We start from the raw sequence: 11,697 nt of genomic DNA on the forward strand, positions 1-11,697 counted from the left end.
TGGCCAGTGTGGTATTTCTTTCAAGCCACTGATTGAAAGTTTCACCACCGGAGTGGAGCTGACAAGCTAAACTGATTTGGGGGGGTGGGGGGGGGTGGCTCAAAGTGTTTATACAGACAGCATCGCCGCCCCTGTGCAGTCCAGGTATGGATGGGGAATTCACATCGTGGACCCAGCAGCAGCGGTCCCCCGTACCGCAGAGCACACGGTCCGGTTCGGGCCGGATGGAGCTAGGTTGGCTCGCTCCCTTTAAGACGAGAGTTACGTGACAACCGGCTGAACAATCAGAAGCGAAAATCAGACCAGAGCACGCCCGTCCTCCTCACTCCTTGCCCCAGAGCTCTACTCAGGCGGCGTCTGTAGCCGCGCTCTCACAGCTCTGAGAGAGAATCCAGCAGTATGGCCACCCTGTCATCCGACGAGAAGGCGCGGAAGCAACCTCAGGGTGAGGTGCCCGTAGGGCCGAAGAACAAGGTTCCCCCTGCCCCCGGCGAGGCCTATGGGGTCAGCAGCCCCGATCCCAGGGCCTCCGTCCCCTCGGTCTCGAGCGGTCTTTCTCCATCGGGTGGTGGCGCCCCCCACAGTGGCACAGCAGGTTCCTCTGCCTCCGCCCTGGCTGCTGCTGTTGGCGCCATTTCGATCAACGGCGAGGGCCCGGATCTGCCCTCTACGGCTCGTGTGCAGGCGAGGGAGCGTGCCGACCTCCAGGGCGGCCGCAGTCCCCACGCCGAGCTGAGATGTGTAGTGCCCGGAGCGGGCCAAGGTCTCCAGGCCTCCCACGCAGGTGGCGTGGGCGCCGTGGTGCAAGCCATGAGGGGAGTTGGCCAGGCCAGCGGGCCTCCGACCCTGCCCACGAGCCTGGGGAAAGGCCGTGGGAGGAAGCAGCTCGGCCGCAAGGAGACTGCCCAGGCTCAGAAGCCTCCAGGGTGTCGCTGTCTGTTTCCTGGGCTTCTTGCGCCTCAGTGCCCCGTGCCTTCGCCGCCATCTTCTCCGGGGCCTCAGCCCAGCGGCCGTCGCCGTTCTCGGGCTTCTCCGTGGGGTCAGGCAGCCCAGCCAGGCCCTGGCCTCCGAAGTCAGGCCGGAGCACCAGGCCCAGCTCTCCGCAGTCAAGCAGCCAGGCCAGGCCTTGCCCTCAGTGGCTGCGCCACCCCGCTAGGCATTGATCATCTCAGCAGTGAATCTGAGCCAGGCCCTGCTCGCCGCCATTGCCGCCATGCACCTGAGCCAGAACCTGTTCGTCGCCGCCGCCGCCGCCGCCGCCGTCGCCGCCCGCCCAAGCCAGGCCCTGCCCCGCGAGGCTGCGCCACTCCGCCAGGCCCTGCCCCTTCTACCTACACCACCCCGCCACGCCCTCCTCTTGGCGGGCAAGCAGCCAGGCCAGGCGTTGGCCATGGAAGCTACACCGCTCCGCCAGGCCCTGCTCTCCATAGCCATGCGTCCGCGTCGGGCCCGGCCCTCCGTAGCCCTGCGCGCGGGTCCGGCCAGGCTCTTCACAGCAATGCCTCTGCACAAGGCCCTGCTGGCCGCCGCCGTCATTGCTGGTGTGTCACCCCACCAGGTCCTGCTCTTCAGAGCCCCACAACCAGGCCTGGCGAGGCCCTCTGCTGCCCCGCAGGTCTGGCTCTCAGCAGTCCTACATCCCATCCGGCTCCTCTTCGCTGCAGCGGTGCATCCTGTCGAGGTCCTATTCTCCACAACAGAGCTACCAGGCCAAGCCTTGCCCTCGAAATCCACACCTCCCCTCCGGGCCCTACTCTCTGCAGCAGCCTCACAGCCAGTCCAGGCCCTGTTCTCCGGAGCCACGCCTCCACACTGGGGCCTGCCCTCCGGAGCCATGTTACCCAGCAAAGATCAGCAGTTCACAGCCTCCCTTCTCCGCCTGGGCTAGCCGCCCAGAGCCTTTCTCCCCCTGGGTTTGCCTTAAGAAGGCTGGTCTTCCGCAGCAGCTCAAATTCACCAGATCCTGAGGTCCTGTGCTTTGCCTCCCAGCCTGGTCCTGCCATCCACGCGAGTTCCTCCTCACCATCCTCTCTTGGCGCGTTCTCTTCTCTCTTCCCTAGACGATACAGTGAGAGCTTCTCCTCCTCCTCCCCTGGGTCTCTGGGCCTGAGCCCCTGTCACTCCCCCGTTGGGTGTTCTGTCCTGACCTCCTCTTCCTCCTCCTGTGTGTTTTGTGGCCTGGGTTCCAGCTCCACCCCGAGCCCTGCTACCATTAGGCGCACCTTGCTGCCAGCACTTGATGCCCTGAGCCCTGTCTCTCCAGGAGAGCGGGTTGAAATAGGCAGCACACCTTACCCACCTACACCTCCTATGCTGTGACCCTCCATGAGCATCCTCATAAGACCCAAAAAAGGAACCCGCATCTCCCCACTGTCCTAAATGGGCTGCCTGCCCTGCAGTTACCTGTGAGGTTTCCAAGTTTTGTGAGCCAACAACCAATGTCCCGAGTTTTGAAACTTCCTCTCCCCAAGACTCTTCCTCCCAGCACTTACCTGCTGCTGGCCCTTGATTCCAGGGCCCCTTCTCCCTCAAAAGGGCCAGACTGCCTTTGCCCTGAATTGAGGTTCTCCCGTTCCAGGTTGCCACTTACACAATGAATTTTTGATGAATAAAATTAAAATGTTGCCTTTATTGTGTTTCATTTTTTAATGTACTGTGGGTTTTGATCGAGGTACGAAGGTTTTACAGTTGGAGAAATAGAAAACGGCTATCAGTATAATAGCTTTCATTTTGGAAGATAAGTGAGGTAAAATATTCTTTGAGTCATTTTGCCAAAATTTGAAGTGGAGGTATGTCCAAGAAGTTTTCACTAGTTACTATATATGCTTATAGTGTAAGTATTAGTACTGGGTACTGGGGTAAGACTAGGGAGCACCTTGATGGGGATTAAGGATTACAGTTTTGTGATGAGCTCTGGGTGTTGTATGTAATTGTTGAATCACTAAATTGTCTACCTGCAACTAGTATTAACACTATATGTTAACTAGAATTTGAATGAAGACTTAAAAAAAAAAAAACAGAACAGGTGGCACCTTTAACCCAAGTTGGCTAGAGAAATGGACAGGTAGTGGCGATATCTATCCTGTGTCAGGAAAGAGGCAGTGCATGGTCAAGTATATGGGAGGAGGATAGAAGGCATTGCTAGAATCAAGACCCATGATCAGGAAGGGGGCGCAGTTCTTCCCTTCTAGAGGAAGAAATTCTTTGTTAGGAACAGTGGCTCCTGAAGGTGAGTTGGGGAGTGGGGGTGGACTTGGTGATTTTGAGTTTATAACTGATACAGGAATGGTCCAGTGTTGGGTGAACATTGTATTAATGAATTATCCCATTATAAGAAATGTTACCTAGTTTGTGAGTAGGCATTTGAAGTTGAATGTGTGTGTGTGTGTGTGTGTGTGTGTGTGTGTGTAGACATACTTGGAGAGAACTAGATGGACATATACCACCGTATGAACTGGATATATATCTGGTTCCCGGAGTAACTGATGATGTGGTCTTATCTTCTATATTCTGTTTTTCACCTTGACCCTATGACTACTGCGATGGGACTCAACTCAGCTGCTTTCAAAATGTTAAGTTTTGGAAGCATGATAGGAAACCACATAAAGCAAATGGAGTGAAAATTACATATAAACCAAAACAGTAAAAGGAACCCTCTTTCCTTTCTTTCCCATATTTCCCACAAGGTCTGTCGCAGAAGGTAAGTTTTGGGGTCATTTTTGGGTACACATTTCACTTGGTAGGGAATCCTATATAGCCTCATAACTTCAAATATAACCTTAAGCTTGTGAATCCCAAATGTCTCTATCGGTTACCATCCTTGTGCACCAGCCACGTATATCCAACTGTCTGTTGAATTCACTTGAGGTGTCTCACAGGCATCTCAAACTTCAGTCCTGAGTACTGTTCATTAGAAATAAAATGCTAGAGGGAGGAGTAAAGATTGTCGCTCTCGCCAGCAAGAACGACACGGAGACACGCGTGGAGGCAAACTTCTTTAATGGCTTCTTTTTATCTTCTTCCCCCTCTGGCGCAGCACAGCACGCAGCTCCCGCCGTCCTGCTCCGGTGCCGCCGCCGCCGCCGCCGCCACCGCCACCGCCACCGCCACCAGCCACGCGCCGCCCCTCGGCGCCCGCCGCCATGGTCCCGGCTGCGGCCCCCTCCGGCCCCCTCCGGCCCAGGCAGCCCAGCGAGGCCTGGCTCCCAGCGGGCCGGCCCCTCTACAAGTACATTCAAGCATATATACACCGGCAGCTTAGCCCGCCTAGCCAATCACCGCAGTGCTCATGCACCTCCCGCGTGAGTGGACCTAAATGAACAGCCAATCATATTCAGTCCCTTACAGCTCTTAGAGTAGGCCTCCTGTACTGGCTCCCGACAAAAGATGGCGGAGAAGGAGCAGGCTGAGACTGCATTGGGCAGCGGGAGATCAGCTAGATAGCTTATCTAAAGATTGCAAACCTACAAATCCAATGGGAGATCGAAGAGAAGAAGAACAGCAAATCTAGAAACAAAAAACCAACCACTTTCTGAAAGGTGGGACTGATGGAGAAGTGAATCCAAAGCCACGGGAAGATAGACCGCGGGGGGAGGGGCTGGCTCCCGGCAAGCAGCGGAGCAACGCAGCACTAAATCAGGACTTTCAAAAAGTCTGTTCCGGGGACAAGAGGGCGGGGAAGTAGGAGGAGGCGCCTTTTCAACCTGTACCCTAAAGTGTGTGGATTATCAACCAAAGATCACCCATGAAATCAGCCTGAGATCAGAATTATACATGTCTGGATCTCTACAGGGGCAGAAGACGCCAGTGGTTAGGTAAAGCGGAGTGGGAAAGGCGGACTGATATCGGAAGATAAACAAATGGGGGAGGGAGCCACCAGAGGTGACCGGTTGGAAAGTAATACCCCTAATACGAGCGGGAGTGCCCTGTGTCTGGGGACCAGCATTAACTTGGAGACTGGTTGAAAGCACTCCAAAAGATCAAAGGATCGCGGGGGCGGGGGGGGGGGGGGAGAATTGTGGGAATCCAGGCAGCTAGGGACAGGGGCTTAAGTCCCCAGTCCCAGGACAGCCTCCCCTGGCGCTGAGCCAGAGAGAGTGCGGCAGAGAAACCAGGTCTTGGTCCCTAAGCCGCCAGCGCACCCGAGAACACGTGGGGTCCGGCTCCTGTGAGGGGCTGGAAGCCTCGCCAGAGGACAGAACACGCAAGCCCTGCTATACAGCCTGAGATGCGCGTGCCCCTCATTCTCCCCTGAAAGAGGTACACAAAGGCCCGGCCAGCGCTCTGTGACCCGTGCCATTGTTTCAGAGCCTAAGACCAGTGCCCCAAACTCTCCCCTGAAAGAGGTGCGCGAAGGCCCAGCCTGGTGCTTTTGGACCTGCGCCCCATTCTCTCAGAGCCTGAAAAGCGTGCGCGACCCACAGCCTCCCCTGAAAGAGGTGCGCGCAAGCTGGGCGCTCTTAGACCCAGAAAGACCAGGCACTCCCAGCCTGGGCCAGCGGGAAAATCTCAGTGTGCAGTGGCTGCTTGGAACCTCTCTGGTGGTCTGGAGCTGCCCAGACAGCCGCTGCTGCCGTGGTTTTGGGTACAAGCACAAGATCCTGCGTCCCCAGGGACCGTGACTCTAACCTGCTCTGCCAGCGACCAAGGGGGAACTTATTTGGGCTCTGCAGCCAGACTGAGGCTTCTCTCTGAGAGGGAGGTCAGGATGCAATTTGTTTTCCTCTAAAACTACAAAAAACCATCAAAAGCGGTCAAGGTGAGAGGGGAAAAAAAGTGAACAAACATAAAAACCGCCAGAGAACAAAAGCCTGAAAAAAACCAGTTTCCTCAGGGCCCACCCTCTTAAGGGGGACGGGGCGACTTAACTCAGGGAACATCATTGACTGAAAACACACGTGGCAGGCCCTTCCCCCAGAAAACCAACAAAGAAAGGAAAAAAAAAAAAAAAAAGACTACAAGAGAAGAACCACCACTACTTCTTCATAGGACAACTTTTATTTTTTAACTCGTTCCCACTATTCTGGCTCATTTTTTTTTTTAATATATAGATAATTTTTTAACCTATTTACCATCACAGTGAGATGTCCAGTACATCAAATTCCATAATAACCTTCTAACCTGAACTTTTTGATACATACACCTGTATTTTTCCTCTGGATTTCTATTTTTTTATTATTTTTTTTAATTTTAGTTTAGTTTAGTCTAATTTATTCCTTTTTATTTTTATTTTCTAATATTCATATAGAGTTAAACTTCAAAGTAATCCCCTTTCCCCAATCAATACTACCCCTATAGGTAAACCAATTTTTAATCCCCCTTTATCTTAGGAAAGTTGAGTCCTTTAACAAAAATATCAAGATACATCCAGGAAGAATCGAAGCAACCTTCCTTGCCCATACTGAGAATTTATAACCACTCTCCCATGTTTTTCTTCAACCATTGTTTCTGTGTTTTTCTGTTTGTCCTGATAGTATAAAAATCTTACACTTGGGGTTCTTTTTGACGAGGTTCTTCCTTTATTTGCATATATATTTTTTTTCTCTTGTCATATACTTTTATCAGTCTTTGTGTGTGTCTGTTTTTGTGTGTATACTTCATAAATCTTACCTTGGGGCACATTTGGGCTGAATCTTCTCTTTCATCTTCCCTTTCTTTCCTGTCTGCCCCCCCCTTCTTTTTTTTTTTCTTTTTCTTTTCTTTTGTCTCTCATATGGGTGGGGAATCCTGATTACTCAGAAATGTTCCAGTGTTCACCTGGACTGCACCACGGCCGATACATCCAGCTACATCTGTTCAGTCATCTCTCACCAAAATGACTAGGAGGAGAAATGCCCAACAGGAGAAAAATACAGAGGATGGACCTTCAGCAACAGAGCTAACGGCTATCAACATAGACAATATATCAGAAAGAGAATTCAGGCTAACAATTATCCAGGCAATAGCTAGGTTGGAGAAAGCCATGGATGACTAAACTGAATTGATGAGGGCCGAGCTGAAAGCAGCCAGAGGGGATGTTCAAAATGTTAGGGTGGAGTTAAAAGCTACCAGGGCGGAGGTTCACAATGCTCTCAATGAATTCCAATCTAATCTAAATTCTCTCACAGCTAGGGTAACTGAGACAGAAGATAGAATTAGTGATCTGGAAGACAAACAGATAGAGAGAAAGGATCAGGAGGAAACCTGGAACAAACAGCTTAGAAACCACGAAAACAGAATCAGGGAAATAAATGATGCCATGAAACGTTCCAACCTCAGTATTATTGGAGTCCCTGAAGGGGAGGAGAAAGAAAGAAGTCTAGAAGATATAGTGGAACAAGTTCTTCACGAAAATTTTCCCAATCTTGCGAATGGAACCAGCGTTCATGTACTAGAGGCCGAAAGGTCTCCACCCAAGTTTCTACATTCCAAAAAAAACATCAAGGCACCTGATAGTTAAATCGAGGAATCATAATTGTAGGTATAATCTCTTGAAAGCCTCTAGGACAAAGAGGCTCCTTACCTACAGAGGAAAGCCCATCAGAATAACATCAGACCTGTCCACAGAGACCTGGCAAGCCAGAAAGGCTGGCAAGATATATTCAGGGCATTAAATGAGAAGAACATGCATCCAAAAATACTTTATCCAGCAAGACTGACATTCAAAATGGATGGAGAGATAAAGAGTTTCCAAGACCGGCAAGGCTTAAAAGACTACACAATCACCAAGCTGACACTGCAGGAAATATTAAGGGGGCTTCTATAAAAGAGGAGAAATACTAAGAATAGCATTGAACAGAAATAAAGAGACAATCTACAGAAAGAAGACTTCGAAGGTAACACGATGTCAATAAAAACGTATCTATCAATAATCACTCTCAATGTGAATGGCCTAAATGCGCCCATAAAATGGCACAGGGTTGCAGATTGGATAAAACGACAGGACCCATCCATATGTTGTCTACAAGAGACCCATTTTGAACCTAAAGATACACCCAGACTGAAAGTGAAGGGATGGAGAAGCATCTTTCATGCCAATGGGCCTCAAAAGAAGGCTGGGGTAGCGATTAGATTAGATAAATTAGATCAGATAAATTAGATTTTAAACTAAAGGCTGTAGTCAGAGATACAGAAGGATACTGACATCATTCTTAAAAGGACTATCTACCAAGATGATCTAACAATTGTAAATATCTATGCCCCCAATATGGGAGCAGCCAATTACATAAGAAAACTGTTAATCAAGATAGTCATTTTGATATGAATACATTAATAGTAGGAGATCTTAACACGCCTCTCTCAGAAAATGACAGATCATCAAAGCTGAAAATCAATAAAGAAACAAGAGCATTGAATGACACATTGGACCAGATGGACCTCATAGATATATACAGAACATTCCACCCTAAAACAACAGAATACTCATTCTTCTCAAGTGCACATGGAACCTTCTCCAGAATAGACCACATACTGGGTCACAAATCAGGACTCAACCGATACCAAAAGACTGAGATTATTCCCTGCATATTCTCAGATCACAATGCTTGGAAACTGGAGCTCAATCACAAGGAAAAGTTCCGAAGGAACTCAAACACCTGGAAGCTAAAAACCACTTTGCTTAAGAATGCTTGGATCAACCAGGAGATCAAAGAAGAACTGAAACAATTCATGGAAACCAATGAGAATGAAGACACTTCGGTCCAAAACCTATGGGATACAGCAAGGGCGGTCCTAAGGGGGAAATACATAGCCATCCAAGCCTCCCTCAAAAAAGTTGAAAAATCCAGAACACAGCAGCTGCCTGTACACCTTAAAGAACTGGAGAATCAACAACGAATCAAACCAGCTCCACACATAAGAAGGGAAACAATCAAGATTAGAGCTGAGATCAATGAGGTAGAAACCAGAGATACAGTAGAACGTATCAATGAAACTAGAAGCTGGTTTTTTGAAAGAATCAATAAGATCGATTAACCATTGGCCACACTAATCCAAAAGAAAAGAGAGAAAGCCCAAATTCATAAAATTATGAATGAAAAGGTAGAGATCACAACTAACACCAAGGAAGTAGAAACAATCATCAGAAGTTATCAACAGTTATATGCCAATAAGCTAAGCAACCTAGAAGAAATGGATGCATTCCTGGAAAACTATAAACTCCCAAAATTGGACCAGGAAGAAATTGACAACATGAATAGACCAATATCTAGTAATGATATTGAAGCAGTGATCAAAAACCTCCCAAAAAAACAGAGCCCAGGACCTGACGGATTCCCCGGAGAATTTCTACCAAACTTTCAAAGAAGAAATAACACCTATTCTCCTGAAGCTGTTTCAAAACATTGAAGCAGAAGGAAAGCTTCCAGACTCTTTCTAGGAAGCCAGCATTACCCTGATCCCCAAACCAGGCAAAGACCCTACCCAAAAGGAGAATTTCAGACCAATATCACTGATGAGTATGGATGCTAAGATTCTCAACAAGATCCTAGCAAACAGGATCCAACTTCACATTAAAAAGATTATCCACCATGACCAGGTGGGATTCATCCCTGGGCTACAAGGATGGTTCAACATTCTCAAATCAATCAATGTGATACAACAAATTAATATGAGAAGAGAGAAGAACCACGTGGTCCTCTCAATCGATGCAGAAAACAAGCATTTGACAAAATCCAGCATCCGTTCCTGATTAAAACGCTTCAAAGTATAGGGATAGAGGGAACATTCCTGAACTTCATCAAATCTATCTACGAAAGACCCACAGTAAATATCATCCTCAATGGGAAAAAGCTTGCAGCCTTCCCGTTGAGATCAGGAACACGACAAGGATGCCCTCTCTCACCACTCTTATTCAACATAGTATTAGAAGTCCTAGCAACAGCAATCAGACAACAAAGAGAAATAAAAGGTATCCAAATTGGCAATGAAGAAGTCAAACTCTCTCTCTTCGCAGATGACATGATTCTTTATATGGAAAACCAAAAGACTCCACCCCCAAACTATAGAACCCATACAGCAATTCAGCAACGTGGCAGGATACAAAGTCAATGTACAGAAATCAGTGGCTTTCTTATACACTGACAATGAAAATACAGAAAGGGAAATTAGAGAATTGATTCCATTTACTATAGCACCAAGAACGATAAGATACCTGGGAATAAACCTAACCAAAGAGGTAAAGGATCTGTACTCGAGGAACTACAGAACACTCATGAAAGAAATTGAAGAAGACACAAAAAGATGGAAGACCATTCCATGCTCTTGGATCCGAAGAATAAACATTGTTAAAATGTCTCTACTGCCTAGAGCAATCTATACTTTTAATGCCATTCCGATCAAAATTCCACCGGTATTCTTCAAAGAGCTGGAGCAAATAATCCAAACATTTGTATGGAATCAGAAGAGACCCAGAATCGCTAAGGAAATGTTGAAAAACAAAAATAAAACGGGGGGCATCACGTTACCTGATTTCTAGCTTTACTACAAAGCTGTGATCACCAAGACAGCATGGTACTGGCATAAAAACAGACACATAGACCAGTGGAACAGAGTAGAGATCCCAGATATGGACCCTCAACTCTATGGGCAAATAATCTTTGACAAAACACGAAAAATATGGGGGGAGGAGTCAAGATGGCGGAGAGGTAGCAGGCTGAGACTACTGCAGCTAGCAGGAGATCAGCTAGATAGCTTATCTAAAGATTGCAAACACCTGCAAATCCATCGGCAGATCGAAGAGAAGAAGAACAGCAATTCTGGAAACAGAAAAACAACCACTTTATGAAAGGTAGGACTGGCGGAGACGTGAATCGAAAGCGACGGGAAGATAGACCCCGGGGGGAGGGGCCGGCTGCCGGCAAGCGGCGGAACAACGGAGCACAAAATCAGGACTTTTAAAAGTCTGTTCCACTGAGGGACATCACTCCAGAGGCTAAACCGAGGCAAAGCCCACGTGGGGCCAGCGTGGCCTCAGGTCCCGCAGGGTCATAGAAGGATTGGGGGTGTCTGAGTGTCGCAGAGCTTGCGGGTATTGGAACGGGAAAACCGGCTACAGAGACAGAGCCGACAGTAATCTCATATCTCGGTGTTACCTTGAACCAGCCACAGGCTCGGTGAGCTCGGACCGCGGCCGGAGGTCAGGCAGACGGGAGTAACTGGGCGCTGTTCTCTGAGGGCGCACTGAGGAGTGGGCCGGGCTCTCGGCTCCTCCGGGCCGGACACCAGGAGGCCGCCATTTGTATTCCCGTCCTCCGGAAGCCTACAAAAAGCGCTCAGGGAAAAAAAGCTCCTGAAAGCAAACCCGAGCGGATTACTCAGCCCGGTCCCTGGTAAGGGCGGTGCAACTCCGCCTGGGGCAAAGACACTTGAGAATCACTACACCAGGCCCCTCCCCCAGAAGATCAACAAGAAATCCATCCAAGACGAAGTTCACCTACGAAGGAGTGCGGTTTCAAAACCAAGGATCGCAGGGGAATTCCAGAGGAGGAGAAAGCAAAGCACGGAACTCATGGCTTTATCCCTGTGATTTTTTTTTTTTTTGAGTCTTGCAGTTAATTTAATTTTTTTCTTTTTTATTTTTTTTTCTCGCCTTCTGGTAAAATTTTTTTTTTTTTTACTTTTACCCTTTTCTTTGTTAGCGTTTATTAACTAGTTTATCTAATATATATATTTTTTCTTTTTTATATTTTTCTTTATTTGTTTTCCTTTTTTTTAATTCTT

General features: G+C 48.4%; 1 protein-coding gene across 1 annotated transcript; it reads left to right on the forward strand.

Moving 5' to 3' along the window:
• The first annotated feature begins 399 nt into the window (after positions 1–399).
• LOC131820945 (EZH inhibitory protein-like) lies at positions 400–2,319 on the forward strand. Its single transcript, XM_059156793.1, has one exon. The coding sequence runs from the start codon at positions 400–402 to the stop codon at positions 2,317–2,319; it is 1,920 nt and encodes a 639-aa protein (XP_059012776.1).
• The last annotated feature ends 9,378 nt before the right edge of the window (positions 2,320–11,697 follow it).

The sequence above is a fragment of the Mustela lutreola genome, chromosome X, assembly GCF_030435805.1.
Source record: "Mustela lutreola isolate mMusLut2 chromosome X, mMusLut2.pri, whole genome shotgun sequence".
Taxonomy (NCBI): Eukaryota; Metazoa; Chordata; class Mammalia; order Carnivora; family Mustelidae; genus Mustela; species Mustela lutreola.